Source organism: Giraffa tippelskirchi, chromosome 10 (assembly GCF_054371585.1).
Source record: "Giraffa tippelskirchi isolate mGirTip1 chromosome 10, T2T-mGirTip1v1.2.pri, whole genome shotgun sequence".
Classification (NCBI taxonomy): Eukaryota; Metazoa; Chordata; class Mammalia; order Artiodactyla; family Giraffidae; genus Giraffa; species Giraffa tippelskirchi.
The window spans coordinates 8,321,308-8,334,481 of NC_137284.1; the positions used below are offsets into that span (position 1 = coordinate 8,321,308).

The following is a 13,174-nucleotide window of genomic DNA, read 5'->3' on the forward strand; positions in this document are numbered from 1 at the left end:
GCTCAGCTTCTTCCCAGGTGACCGCAGGCCTTCCTGAGGGCCACGTAGCCATGGCGATAGCCCAGTGCTGGCTCCCAGACTAGGAGCTGGAAGTGGCTGGGGAGGAGTCATGCTGCTGCCGGCAGGCAAGAATACTCTTTTCCCCTCTGGACAAGGGCCACCATGCCACCCAGGGCTTGGCCATTGTGACCTCCATGCCACTGAGCCTACTAGACCCCAAGGTTCTGTAGCCCGGAAAGGAGAGGGAGGGATGGGAGGGATGGGAGGGATGGGAGGGGGTCGATGGAGAGAGGAGGCTGAAGCTGCGGTTTCTAAGTCTCTCAGGGCCCACAAACAAACACAGGCTCACTTCATGGGTTTTAAGGGTTTTTTTTTTGTTTTTCTTTAAACAGTCTGGTCCCTGACGGGGGCCTCTCCACCGCCCCTCTCCAGTTTGGCTACAGTTCTGAACGTCGCTCGATTTTGAGCAGCTCCACCTCAAACACCAAGGTTGCACCACCTGCAGGGGAGAGGTGGGAGTAGAGAACTAGGGCCACCAGGAGATGGAATGGATGCAGGAGATGGGGAGGGGGACAGAAAGGTCTATTACCTGGAATCTTTGGGGGAGCTCCCCGCTCTCCATACCCTGCAAAGATAACACAAAGAAACAGAATGAGCTGTGGCCAGGCAGAGGGAGGTGTTCCGCAGACATCGAGGCTGAAGCCAAGCCTCTACCCATCCTAGCACTAGGTCAAAAATGGAAAAACACAAGGGAAAGTTAGTCGCTCAGTCGTGTCTGACTCTTTGTGATCCCATGAACTGTACCCTGCCAGGCTCCTCTGTCCATGGAATTCTCCAGACAAGAATACTGGAGAGGGTTGCCAATTCCTTCTCCAGGAGATCTTCCCAACCCAGGGACTGAACCTGGGTCTCCTGCATTGCAGGTATCTTCTTTACCATTTGAGCCACCAGGGAGATGGGAGGGGGCTTGCAAAAGGTCAGAGAGTTGGCAACAGAGCCAAGTGTCCCAATGGTCTTGCCCTGTCCTCACTGCTGGACAAGGCTAGACTTGGAAGTGGCGTGGATTGAATGAATTGAGTGGAGATCGATGCAGAGACTAAATCAGCCTTCACCCTTATGTGGATAATACACCTTGAACTCCCTATCCCCACTCTGAAAGAGCCTCTTACCCAGCTCTGATGGGATCACCAGCTTCCGCTTTTCCCCCTCACACATCCTGCAGGACAACACATGTTTCAGCATGTGGCAACAACCAGGCTCCCTGATCCCTCCCCCCATCCCTGGGGCTTGCCTCCCACAGTTTACCTCCTGGACCACAGCCATGGCCCCACGACTCACCCTAGCAGCCCCTGGTCCCAGCCCTTGATGACCTGGCCTGTGCCCAAGGAGAAGACAAAGGGCTGGTTCTGGGGCAGGCTGCTGTCAAACTCTGTTCCATCTTCTAGCTTCCCCTGTGAGACCATGGGAAGACCAGTGAGGAGGAGGGTCTGCTCTGACACTCCCACCCTCAGTGCTCTTCCCATCAAGGTGGCACCCCCACAGCATTGGTGGCCATAGTCTTAGCAGGAGACAGAACGTTGGGCAGCTCACAGTACACTGTCACTACTTGCTGATGCCAACCTGGGAGTAGACAGTGAAGAGCAAGACAGAACCATGCAAAGTAGATGAGAAGACTTGCCCAAGAGATCCACCTTTTGGCAAAGAAACCTGGCTCCGGGTCCGTCCTTGTCCCCGAAAGCCCCGCCCCCCAAAGCTCCACCCCTTCACCCACCGTGTAGTGCATGTGCAGGACGTCCCCTTTCCGCGATTTGATGGGACAGTGGTCTACCCGTTTCTTGACTCCGATCTGCAGCTTCCGTTTGCCCTCGGCCCCTGTGGCCGTGACCAGGGCGCTCAGGCAGATGGACAGTACTGTCAAGACCCAGCTCAGCCTCATCTCTCTGTGGGAACAGACCCCGACCAACCAACCGGGGGAGAGGAACGGGAGGGCATGGAATACCGGCAGGTACCAGGAGGATTCCACCCCACCGTGGACCCTGCCTGCCCCTGGGGATCCCCTTGTTCGAGATCACCGCCCCCTCCCCCAGGCTCCACGGCCACACTTACCAGTCCAGTGAGAAGGGGGCTTGCCCGAGGACCCCAGCAGCGGGGAGAGGGGGTCAGGGGAGGCCACAGCAGCCAGGGTCCCGCCCCTTTGCTCACACCCTGCCCTTCCGTCCCTCCCGGCCCCCAGCTCTGCTCAATTCCCACCTGTCCCCTTCCGCAAAGTCCAGACCCTATCTTGCTGCAGAGCGGTTGCCCCGACCGGGCGACCCCATTCACGCCACACCCAGTTGCCTCCCGCCCAGCACACCCACACATCTGCGGCTGCCGCAGGGGGTCGGCTCCGAGGCACCCACACGTCGCCACTGGGTGGCTCCGGGGAGCCTCGGTCCTCCGGGGGTACCCCCCAGGCTGGCCCTGTGCCTCCGCCTGAGGCGCCGCCCCAACTCTGAGCCCTCGGGGGCCTGCGGGGCACCCAGACTGGTCCCGTGTCGGGTGGCCGCCGAGCCCGCTCCACCCACACCACCTCTCCCGGGGGAGTTCTAGGCCTACCGCGTCCCCAGGCGCGGCCACCACGGAGACCGCCCCCGCGTGGACGCCCGGGGCCATTACCTGGGCCTACCCCTTCGCTAGACTCCTTGGCCCCACCTTTTAGAGGGCGTGGTTCCGCCCCCGACCCTGTAGCCCCGCCCCCGACAGAGCTAGACCCCTTTTCCTGGACCGTAGCGGCGCCACTCACCGGCTGAAGCCCCGCCCCCAGCGCCTGGGTTCCTTCCTCCTCGGCCTCCAAACCCGAGGCTCCTCCTTCCGCCTCTTCCAGCTCCTCCTCCAAGGGCCAGTCTCCACCCCTCACCGGTCCTAGCCCCGCCCCCAGGCCGCGAGCTCCGCCTTCCGCCGGCACCAGCTGAGAGGTTCCACCCGTCGCCGTTCGACTTCCCGCCCCGACTCCCGGAGCCCCGCCCCGTGAGGCGTGAGAACCCTCCCCCTGCGGCATCCCCGGACAGCTCGGACCCCCCAACAGTCAATTTCCTTGTGACCTATCCCTCGTTAACACTCGGAGGCCCAGCCCGCTCCTGCCCCGCCTGATCCAGCCTTCCCTCTTGTACCCCGGCTCCCCCCCAGCCCGGGCTGTGGCCCCCGCTCACCTCCTCGCCGCGCCCCCGGAGTCCACCCCAGTCTTGCCGCCGTCTCTGCGCAGGCGCATCATCGTCGCCACCAGACCTGGCCACGCCGCCCGCCCTCATTGGACTGTGCAAAACCCGCGGCCACACGCCCGCTGGGGCGGTTTCTTCCTTAGCCCCGCCCCCGCGTCACCATGTGATCTATACGCCACATCCGGTGGCTTTGTAGTCCTTAAGGTAAGGGGAAAGTGACTTCTGAAACGCCCGAAGGCACTTCCGTTTGAGGTGAAATTAAGGTCAGACGGGCGCGGGTTCCCGGAGGAGGTCTTGAGACGCCATTTTACGTCGCCCCCAGCTTGGCGCTCCTGATTGCCCTTAGGTCTCTTCTGACCCACAGTCCTCAGTTGCTGTGGGAAGAGCCTAGATTCAGAGCGAGCCTGGGGTTTGAATCCCGGGTCTGCCACTCATTGACCGTGTGACCTTGAACAAGTTCCTTGGCCTGGTGACTCGAGCTTGATAACATCCACCCCACAGGGTCCCTGTTATGTGCACAGTTCGGCCCACAGCAAATGCTTAGTTTTCTCTTCTAGAATCCAGGCCTCCCTCTACCCGGGGCACAATGACCCTCATGACTATCACGGTATGGCTGGGTCCCTTCCCCATCCAAGACTTATTTACAGTCGCTTCGGCACCCAGGAATAAACATGTGTGTGCTTAAGTCGCTCAGTCGTGTCTGACTCTAGACTGTAGCCCACCAGGCTCCTTGGTCCATGGGATTTCCCAGGCAAGAATACTGGAGTGGGTTGCCATTTCCTACTTCAGGGAATCAAACCTGCATCTCCTGCATTGGCAGTTGGATTTTTTTAATCACTGATACACCTGGGAAGTTCCACTGAAGTAATAAACCTGCAGTTGTGCTTAGCCGCTCAGTCGTGTCCAACTCTTTGTGACCTCATGGACTACAGCCCGCCAGGCTCCTCTGTCCTTGGGGCTTCTCCAGGCAGGAACACTGGAGTGGGTTGCCATGCCCTCCTCCAGGGGATCTTCCCAACCCAGGAATTGAACCCACGTCTCCCACATTGCAGGCAAACAGAACCTGCAATTGAGAGGCAACTAAACCTAAGTTGAATGTTAGGGAGATGGATGATCTGAGGCCAAATGCTCAGGTCAATCAGCCTTTCCAAGCTTATTTCCTCAACTGAAGAAGGAAGATAATCACAACACTGACCTCAGAATTGAGGGCTAGGTGAGAAGGCGCATACCAAGCACATGCTCATTAGACAAGCTAAATGGGTTTGGGAGGTAGCAGCTAACGGCCCTAACCCTCATCTCTCTCACTCGAATTAAACTCTCAAATTTTTGGTTAACAGCATAGCTGAGAAAATGATTTGAAAGTAGCAATCACTTGTCAGAAACCGTCTCTTCTGGTTTAACGCCCCTCTTGGTTTGGGCCTAACAAGATCACTACCCCTTCCTCTATGACTTAGAGAAGGCCTCCAGTAGGTAGCTGCTTTGGGTTAAATTCTACCCTGAATGTTCTGCCTTGATGGGGCAAAGTACTGGTGCCCAACGTTGCCTTTCGGTTCACCCCCTCCCCTCACCACTGAGCCCCAGGGGCACTAGAGGGTGCAGGCAGAAAGCTGACCACTGAGTTTGGGTTGAGCCAGATAAAGGTCAGGAGAGTACCAAGTAGAGCGTGGGGAGGGGAGCCCAAGGTGCAAGGGAGGCGAGAGTGAAGACTGCAGTTGAAAAAATACAGTTAGGCTACATGAAGCAAAAACTTCCAAACAGAGTGTAGCCTGGCAGGGAAGATGAGTGTTCTTTTCTATTACGTGACTCTTAAACTTTCTTGGCACCCAAGGGCCTAGAGCACAATGATCATCTGCTCCCTCTGTGTGCACACATGAGGCTCAGAAAGAGGGGCAGTGACAGCCGAGGGCATTCGGTAGAGCTGAGTCCCACCTCAAGCTCACTGGCCATCTCCTTCCAGAAAGGAACCCTTGTGATGGACACAGGGGCAGGACCTGTTAGCACAACATGAAAGTGAAGGATGCATGATTCTGGCACTGTGACCTGTTGGGGGGGTCTTTGGACCTCATGTCCTCCAAGCTCCGTGTCTAGGAGGCAGTACAACGCAGACGTTCATGTCCAAACCAGCCAGCCTGGACAGTGACAGACAGTGACACAGGCAGGGACAGTTCCTTCCATCTCTTTTATCAGGACTGGGGTTCACAGTTCCTGCGCTGACGCCCAGCTCCCACATTTTTATAGCGGATCGGGGTCTTCTTAGTGAAGGGACAGAGGAGCCAGCTGTTAGATGCTCACTTGTACAAGGTGGTTAAAAACTGAGCCGGGACCCCATTCTCTTCCAGGTTGGTACGTGACCCCTCTTGCTGCCTCCAGGTCTCCTCATCCAACTCTGTCCACGTCGCTGGACGGCAGCCTTGGAGAGACAAGGGGCAGCTGGAAGGCTCTCCGAGAGGCCCAGGTCCCGGAGCAGCTTCTGCCCAGGCTGAGGTCTTGGGGACTGGACGGTTCTCACCAGGCTACCCTCCTATCCCGCTCTCGGGGGAGGGCTGTGAGGCTAGGGGCCCCACTGAGTCTGAAAAGCAGTTTGTCACCTTCGCAGCTTCCGGCACCTAAGAAGGGAAGGGGTCTGTTCACGCTGGCACCGAAGCTCAGCCCGTTTCTCTAGATGCACCTGCTTGTTAACCTTCTGTGAACCCCATTCTCCCCTAACGCTCCTGGGAAGCCCCAGCTGGTCCGGCCCACACAATGCCACCCCATGACCCCGCTGTGGAACAGAGGGGTGGTGAGAAGTGCCTTGGACGAGGGTGGACCAGGGTTCCACTACATCTCCTGGCCTCCCAGAGCCCGTTAAGGTAAAACATCAACGTCTACCATAGGCATTTCTGAGATGTTCAGAGCTTTACAAATTGGAAAGCTGTCTTTCCATTGCCACTCCTGGCGATGTCACCTCTTCCAGGACATCTCTAGCCTCTCAAAGACGATGTCAGGTACCGCTCATCACAGCCCTTGACATCCTCTGCTGGCATCATGTGCCTGACTCCCGCATTAGAACAGGAGCCTTGTTTTTGCTGACCCCAGTGCCAACTAGACGCTGGGTCAATATTTGTTCAACCCGGTCAAAGCTTCCCTTTCCCTGGCTCTTCTCCCACTGGCTGGGTGACCTGGACCTGCTCCAGGATAGGCCTGGCCGCCACCCCCGACTCCTCACCTGCAGGTGTCTGGGTTGAGCTCTAAGCCCCGCCCTTGACAACGGAGGAAGCTGCGGCGTCGGCAGCGGCAGCGGCAGGTCCGGGGGTCAGGGCGCTGGCGGTGCTGGGGGCAGCGTGGGCAGAGGGGCCTGGGGCTGGAGTGGGATGGGTGATGTCAGCTGGGGAGGGTGCTCCAGGGGCAGGGTCCCAGCCCGGAACAGAGCGGGGCTGGGGACGGTGGTGGGGAGTGGAAGCCCTAGGAGGAGAAGCAACATGTCTCGGGTGGGAAAGAAGAGTCTTCCCAGGGGCTGGGGTCAGGGAAGAGCACAGAGTCTTGGGGAGCAGACAAAAAGGGGAAGGGGGGACAGTCAGGGGAGGAGAAGGAGGGGAGGGGACCACAGCTTCCTGATACACCCTAACACCCCCTGCCCCCCAGCCACATGTGACTTTCTGGGCACTGGGCCTGGGCTCCAACCCCACCTCAGCAAGAGCCCGAGACTTACCTGTCTGGCTTCACAGCACTCTCTTGTTTTTTTGGTCTGAAAAGTAAGAGAGACGCACAGAGACAAGGACAGAGAGGATCAGGAAGCCAAGCATTCTACGCTCTCTCGCCCTCGATCCCAGGCCTGCCCAGCTCTGCCCTTGGAAACCTTGTCCCTGCTGCAGTGTACCACCACACCCAGCACCCCCCAAGCCTGATCTCTGCGAACTCCGAGGTGGGGCCTCGCGGGCACCTGCATTCACACTGGCTGTGTTCTTCCAGGGACATCTCCCCCAGCTGACTGCTTGGGTACCGGATCATGAGGATCTGGGCTCAGGAGAACAGAGAGAGACACAGTGAGAGAGACGGGAAGGGGGCGCTCCAGGGCTGGAGGAGTGAGAACACCTTGCCCACCGCCCAGGGCTCTGGCCGCCACCCCCTCAGTCCGCAGAATGCCAGCGTCCAGCCAGGCACACTCCTCCTGCCCCCTACCTGCATTCGGACTTGGTGCTGCCCAGTGGGCACGCACTCCAGGCCGTCGTCAGGGCAGCAGCCGCCACAGCGCTGCACCGTCACGCAGCTGGGCACCAGTTGCTTGGCCACAGTGCCCATGAGCTCCATGTTCAGGGGCACCACCACCTCCCGCGGCTGGCAGGTGGCACGAGCATACACGTCTATCCATGACACCACTGGGGGTAGATGCGTAAGGGTTAAGTCCCCCCAGGGATTCCTGCAGCTGCCCCCTGGTTCCTCTACTCCTGCGTCCAGAAGCTGTTCTCCTTAGTTCCCCCGTCACAGCCACCCTCCACTAGCCCCTGCTTCTGCCCACCCTATCTGTCTTCCTTGCCCTGTTCATCCAGATACCAGGCACCCCACTGCCTCAATCTGCTCTTCTGTGAAATAGGCAGAATTAAGAGTTTCCATCTTACAGAGAGGCTGTGATTACACAAGATGAGAAATACATGGAGTCTGCAATCAGGGCTGGAAGCAAATGTTCTGAGCGCCGGCTGGTGCAAAGTTCTGTTACTATTACCTTTCTTCTGGTGACCAGGGGCATCAGGCTGGGAGACGGGGGCCTGTAGGAGAGAAGAAACCTGGACCCAAGGTGTACTCCAGGAAGGGCTGGCAATGTCTTTCTCCCCAGAGCCCTGCCCTTGCACTCAGGAGGCTTAAACTTCCCTCTGACAGTTTTCCGAACTGCTCTGTTTCTGGGGTCACTCTAGCTTTACCTGTCCTCTCCAGGCCACTTGGGACCTCCCCGGGCTACTACCCGCCAGGCCTCCTCTGGCAGCAGCCTCGAATCTCCAAGCCTGGGGTCCGAGCTAATTCTCCAGGCCCCAGATCAGGAAGGGGCACAGTGGGCGCCGAACCTCGTCCGCCAGGCACCGAGGCAGCCCCGCCCCCGGCTGCGCCCAGGGGACGGGGTGGGGCGGGGGAGTGGCCCCGGAGTCGGGCGGGCGGGCGAGGAGGGACTCCTCCCGGGGGATGCCCGGGCTGGGCTCCCGAGACGCCCCCATGGATCCCCAAGAACCCCGCGCCTTCCCACTTCCGCCAACCTTGAGAGAGGGCACGGCGCGCGGGCGGGATGTCGCGGACGCACATACCTGGGCGGGGGCCAGCTGCAGGAGCACGGCGAGCAGCAGGCGGCGGAGCAGGGGGCTCATGGTGCCCGTGGGGGCCGCGCGCCGGGGGTGCCCGCATCGCCCTAGCCGGGCGGCGCAGGGGGCGGCGGCAGCCAGAGCCCCATGGCGCGGGCCCGGGCGCGGCGGGCGGGGGCCGGGCGCGGGAGGCGGCTCCTCCGCGGCCCCCTCCCGAGCCCTGGGCGCAGGCAGCGCAACGCAACGCGGCGGCGGCGGCCGGAGGAGCCGAGCGGGCGGGCAGCCGGTGGTGGCGGCGGGCGGCGGGGACGGCGGGGACGGCGGGGGCGGCGGGGGGCCGGGCCCGGGCTGGCGGGCGGGCGGCTCATGTGACCCAGACACGCGCTCCCCACCGGGCCGCGGGGCGGGGGCGGGGGCGGGGGCGAGGCCGCCGGCGGGGCCCGCCCCCTCCATACACACACACACACATACACACCCTCCGCTGCAGGGGAAAGGGGACACACCGCCCAGGGGGCCGGGCTCCCGGGTTGCCGCCACCAAAACCTGGAGGCCGGGGCCGGGGCCGGGGCCGGGGCGGGGGGCGCTGGGCCTGTAGGAGGGAGCCAGACGAGAGCTCTGAGAATCACTTTATTGCACGCGTTTTGGGGCGTGGGGCGTCCCAGAACGGGGCACCCCGCAGGCCCCATCCAAGGTGAGCTCTCCAAGGTGAGCCGCTCAGGGGCCCGGGGGCACGATCCCGGGGCCTTGGGGCGGCCCAGGTGGTGGCTGCAGCTGCTGCTTCTGCCGCTGCTCCTGCAGGAGCCTGGCTCTGTTGGCCCTGTAGGGAGAGCACCTGGGTAGTCGGGACTGGAATCCTGGGGGCGTGGTGCCGGCACAGGGAAGGGAGGGCAGGAAAGAGCTGGGACAGACCTGGCCCGGGCCCGAGTGTCGTTGTAGATGGCTGTGATGATCCGATCCTTCTCATCCATGAAGCTACGATGTAACTGCTCCAGCTTCCTGCAAAGGGGTTACAAAGAACACTGGGACCCCCAATCTCTCCTGTCCCCCAAGTCTCACTCCCCTCCCCTCCACTCCAGGATCTCACAGCTTTACACCTGTTGGGACCCCAGCCGAACTGCCTGTGCTAGGTGAGGAGACGGGCACAGAGTGGCCGGGGCTTGTCCAGGGTCTCAAGGCGACCCAGATCCCTGACTGTCATGACAGCAGCTCTGAATGTCAGAGAGGTCCTTGAAGCAGACTAGAAAGGTTTGTTCTAACTCGTTCACTGAACTAGGCACTGCTAGCAGTGGGCGCGGGCCTTTAGGTGTCTCTACTATTGAAGCTCAGTGGCATGGCATGTGTGAGAGGATGGCAGGAACGAATGAGGGCAGTTGCTGGTAAGGCCCAGCTCGACCCATTTCCTTCTGGTGCAGGCTTTCCAGTTGGCTCCAGCATTCTGGCGATCAGCACCAAAGATTTCAATTCAAATGATAAAAAACTGAAATGACATGAGCTCTTAGTGCACAGCTGCCTTTGGCAAGTCAGAAGGGGCTCTGGAAGAGACCTATTTCATGCAGTTCTTAGCTTGGGACACACAAGGGTGCAGGTCACAGGGGTGGTGTGGTTAGGTGGCTGACACTGGGCTTCACCCACCCTCCTGCCCCCTGCCCATCGCCCTAGGGAGACACGCACCTGAAGGCGACATAGTGCAGGCCCATGCCAGCCAGCATGATCAGGAGGCAGTACCCCAGCACTCGCCGGTTGTGTTTGTGCTGCTGCTGCCTCAACTCTGGTCCCTGGGGCCTCACTTTATGAAACTGGGCCCAGTATTGTTCATTGGGGGGTGCCCCAGAACTGCTTGGAGGAAGAAGGGACAGTATAAGGATGAGCCCATCAGACAGGCCTCCTGGCTCTTGCTCCCCAGCCTTGCCTCACCCCTCCATTCCCCTCATTTCCCTTTTCACGCCCCTTCCTGGGACCTATCCTGATAATGTCCACGCCCAAGGGCTCACCCCTTGGAGGTGGTGAGCTGGGAGCTGGACTACTGTACCTGTGTGCCCGGTGAGCAGACCTGGGGTGTGCTGTGGTTCCTGGAGACTCTGGGGAAGCTGCCGAGCGGAGCTGGTGGTCATAGCTGCGGCGGCTCTGCTCACGGCTCAGCACTTGGTATGCTTCACTCAGCTCCACAAAGCGACTGTGCAGGGCTGGGTTCCCGGGGTCTCGGTCAGGGTGCAGCTGGGGTGGAGCAACACTCCCCTCATCTCCCCTTTCCATGCCCCTTCCCGGGACCCATCCTGATAATGTCCACCCCCAAGGGCTCATGTCATTCCCAGAGGCCCTGCCTGGGGAGTGACCCTCACTCTCAGGCCTGCCCATCCCTCTAAAACACCAGAGTCAGGAAGCACAGACTTCTGCCTCCTCCCCGGTATAAGTCCTTCCCACCTGCTGCCTGGCTCTCACTGTAAGTCCTGGATCCAGCTTTCTCAAGAGCAGGCAGGCCGAGAGAACCAAGCCCAGCCCAACAGACAGGGCTCCTGGCTCCTGCCCCCCAGCCTTTCATCCCACGTGGGCAGATCTCTCCCCGTGTGGTACCTCCCCCTCCCTGTGAATGCTGAGGGAATGTGCACCAGCCAGAGTGAGTTTCTCAGCTCCATTTCTGAGAATTTGAAGCATAACATACCCCATCTGGCTCAGACTTCCCATCCCCCTCTCCACTTAAGACTGCTGGTACCTCTTTGGACTTGGAGAAGAAAGCTCGTTTAACTTCTTCAGTGCTGGCACCAGGCTGCACCCCCAACAGTTCATAGTAGTTACTGGCGCCAGATCTGTGGAGAGAGGCCCAATCCTGCCAGGGCTAAGGAAGACACAGAGGATACCCCTTCCCTACCCTCTTGGGCCACACCTTTTGACTCAGCATCCTGGTGCTCGGGGCTAAGGCAGGGACCAGGGATAGTCTCTGTAAATCATCCCTCCCTATTTGAGGGTTCCAGGTATGTGGCAGATCAAAATGTCTCCAAGTATAGTTTTCAGACTCCTTGCATCAGAAACACCTGAAAATTATATTTTGTTTTGATCATGTTTTTAAAAATAAATTCTTGGGACTTCCCTGGAGGTCCAGTGGCTAAGACTCAGGGTTTCCACCACAAGGAGCCTGGGTTCCATCCCTGGTCAGGGGAACTAAGATCCCACATGCCCTGCAGTGCGCCCAAAAGAAAAAAATCTTGAGCCCCACCTCATTCCTGCAAATCAGAATCTCCCAGTAGGCGCCAGGAATCTGTAAGCGCACCTCCCCCCTCCCTCCCCCCCCCCCCGCCCCGCGTCCCAGCCCTCCTGTCCTCCTGTGTTATGCACAGTGATGCTTAACAACCACCTGAGTTGTAGGAAGGGCACTGGGTTTGACTTGCGTTCAAATTTCCGATCTGTATGACCTTGGGGGTTATCCCTTATCTCTGATACTGTGTCTTCAGCAGTGAAGGTAAGAGTAACGCGACAAATCTGTAAGGCGCCTGACACAGCTATCCCAGCACCCAGCGCAGCGCCTAGAACTGGGCAGGCCAGCAACAAGAACCTATTGAACGACCGGGCCCCATCCTGGCGGCCCGACTCACCGCTGCCGGGCGGCCGCTGCGAAGAACCAAATGGGAGGGTTGAGGGGCCACAGCCGGCATAGGCGCAGGGTCAGCATGGCGGCAGGCGGGCAGCTGGTGAAAAGAGACCACAAAGAGGAGTGGGATGGGACCCTCTGAATCGGAGGGAATGGGGAGCGGGTGGTGCTGGCCCTGTTTAGATGCGAAGGAAAACTGAAGCAGTCCCGGGCGTCCCAGGGGCGTTTGGAGCCTTCTTGCTGAAGACCGGACCTGTGTTCCGGCCCCGTCCCCGCCTCTGTCCCGTGCGTCCAAGGCCACACTCCACAGTCGTCTCGGTGTCTGGGCCACTAGCCCGGGACGCGGAGACCCCCGTCCCACCCTGGGAGTATTGGGGGGGCGGGTGCAGGAGGAGCCACACCAAGCCCCTCCCTCGTTGCACTCACGTACTCCGCGGTGGCCGCCATTTCCTGCTCTTACCCAGGCCCCGGCCCCGCACTCTTATTGGCTTAGACACCGAGACACGCCCACAGGCCCGAAGGGGCGTCCGTGCGGCGAAGCCCCGCCTCTGCACCCCCATTGGCCTTTGACGCCTTGTTCAGGCCGGAGGGCTTGCAGGGAGGCGCCCGTGCCCACCTGGGGGCCCGGCGGGACTGGTCCTTCTCTGAGTGAGGCTTTCAGCTCAGCCTCTGTTGCTCACTCCTTCGGACATGGCTGTTAACTCCACTCTGCACCGAGACGCGTTTCACAAAGCAGTTTCCACCCCGTAAAGTGAAGTGTGAAACTTAGTCGCTCAGTCGTGTCCGACTCTGCGACCCCATGGACTGTAGCCCGCTAGGCTCCTCTGTCCATAGGATTTTCCAGGCAAGAATAATGGAGTGAGTAGCCATTTCCTTCTCCAGGGGATCTTCCCGACCCAGGGATCAAACCCGGGTCTCCTGCATTGCAGGCAGATTCGGGAAACCCTTCCACCCTAGTCAGCCTGGAACCTCACTGGAACCTGGCAAAGGGCCATGGCCCTCAGCTTGCAGAGGGGAAAACTGAGGCTGGGCCTTTTTTTAACCCAAGTCACGTGTCCTGTCTCTCTCACCCACCCTGGGCTCTCCCAGTGGCCCCCTCTGTCTCATGGAAACAGCAGATGCCAAAGGAA

General features: G+C 60.0%; 3 protein-coding genes across 34 annotated transcripts; all 3 read right to left on the reverse strand.

Annotated features, from left to right (window-relative positions):
* Positions 1–353: 353 nt before the first annotated feature.
* Positions 354–3,344, reverse strand: FKBP2 (FKBP prolyl isomerase 2). Of its 18 annotated transcripts, none has more exons than XM_081532705.1 (6): positions 3,189–3,344; positions 1,772–1,940; positions 1,339–1,451; positions 1,170–1,216; positions 590–625; positions 354–499 (listed from the first exon to the last, which is right to left on the reverse strand). In XM_081532705.1, the coding sequence occupies exons 1-6, from the start codon at positions 3,248–3,250 to the stop codon at positions 438–440; spliced, it is 489 nt and encodes a 162-aa protein (XP_081388831.1). In that variant the 5' UTR covers positions 3,251–3,344; the 3' UTR covers positions 354–437. The 18 variants fall into 18 exon arrangements, with proteins under 18 accessions (XP_081388831.1, XP_081388849.1, XP_081388835.1 ...); XM_081532723.1 differs by having other exon boundaries at positions 1,772–1,911; positions 3,189–3,237; XM_081532709.1 differs by having other exon boundaries at positions 2,107–3,237.
* Positions 3,345–5,357: 2,013 nt separating this feature from the next.
* On the reverse strand, positions 5,358–8,859 carry VEGFB (vascular endothelial growth factor B). 8 transcript variants are annotated; one of them, XR_014066312.1, is made up of 8 exons: positions 8,468–8,859; positions 7,897–7,939; positions 7,356–7,552; positions 7,117–7,190; positions 6,886–6,921; positions 6,403–6,537; positions 5,707–5,803; positions 5,358–5,607 (listed from the first exon to the last, which is right to left on the reverse strand). XR_014066312.1 is itself a non-coding variant. In XM_081532693.1 (7 exons), exons 1-7 carry the CDS (start codon positions 8,525–8,527, stop codon positions 5,782–5,784), a joined length of 567 nt encoding a protein of 188 aa, XP_081388819.1. In that variant the 5' UTR covers positions 8,528–8,859; the 3' UTR covers positions 5,358–5,781. The 8 variants fall into 8 exon arrangements, 4 of the variants coding, with proteins under 4 accessions (XP_081388819.1, XP_081388816.1, XP_081388817.1 ...); XR_014066310.1 differs by having other exon boundaries at positions 6,403–6,638; XR_014066311.1 differs by having other exon boundaries at positions 7,897–7,957.
* Positions 8,860–9,075: 216 nt separating this feature from the next.
* DNAJC4 (DnaJ heat shock protein family (Hsp40) member C4) lies at positions 9,076–12,506 on the reverse strand. 8 transcript variants are annotated; one of them, XM_081532696.1, is made up of 7 exons: positions 12,475–12,506; positions 12,049–12,141; positions 11,172–11,265; positions 10,512–10,675; positions 10,133–10,294; positions 9,371–9,457; positions 9,076–9,278 (listed from the first exon to the last, which is right to left on the reverse strand). In XM_081532696.1, the coding sequence occupies exons 1-7, from the start codon at positions 12,489–12,491 to the stop codon at positions 9,176–9,178; spliced, it is 720 nt and encodes a 239-aa protein (XP_081388822.1). In that variant the 5' UTR covers positions 12,492–12,506; the 3' UTR covers positions 9,076–9,175. The 8 variants fall into 8 exon arrangements, with proteins under 8 accessions (XP_081388822.1, XP_081388821.1, XP_081388820.1 ...); XM_081532695.1 differs by having other exon boundaries at positions 10,491–10,675; XM_081532694.1 differs by having other exon boundaries at positions 10,133–10,297; positions 10,491–10,675.
* Between the last annotated feature and the right edge of the window lie 668 nt (positions 12,507–13,174).

What these genes read in the sequence shown, in the direction of transcription:
- FKBP2 (XM_081532704.1), bottom strand. Translation starts at nt 2,652, where the DNA reads ATGGCCCCGGGCGTCCACGCGGGGGCGGTCTCCGTGGTGGCCGCGCCT. An exon ending in TCCTGCACATGCACTACACG is followed by an intron (nt 1,452 to 1,771) that starts GTGGGTGAAGGG and finishes ATGGTCTCACAG; the next exon opens with GGGAAGCTAGAAGATGGAAC. An exon ending in AGCTCCCCCAAAGATTCCAG is followed by an intron (nt 500 to 589) that starts GTAATAGACCTT and finishes TCTCCCCTGCAG; the next exon opens with GTGGTGCAACCTTGGTGTTT.
- VEGFB (XM_081532689.1), bottom strand. Translation starts at nt 8,527, where the DNA reads ATGAGCCCCCTGCTCCGCCGCCTGCTGCTCGCCGTGCTCCTGCAGCTG. An exon ending in CCCTGGTCACCAGAAGAAAG is followed by an intron (nt 7,553 to 7,896) that starts GTAATAGTAACA and finishes ATCTACCCCCAG; the next exon opens with TGGTGTCATGGATAGACGTG. An exon ending in AGTGCTGTGAAGCCAGACAG is followed by an intron (nt 6,639 to 6,885) that starts GTAAGTCTCGGG and finishes TTCTCCTCCTAG; the next exon opens with GGCTTCCACTCCCCACCACC.
- DNAJC4 (XM_081532694.1), bottom strand. An exon ending in TCTGCTCACCGGGCACACAG is followed by an intron (nt 10,298 to 10,490) that starts GTACAGTAGTCC and finishes TCTTCCTCCAAG; the next exon opens with CAGTTCTGGGGCACCCCCCA. An exon ending in GACACTCGGGCCCGGGCCAG is followed by an intron (nt 9,279 to 9,370) that starts GTCTGTCCCAGC and finishes CTCTCCCTACAG; the next exon opens with GGCCAACAGAGCCAGGCTCC.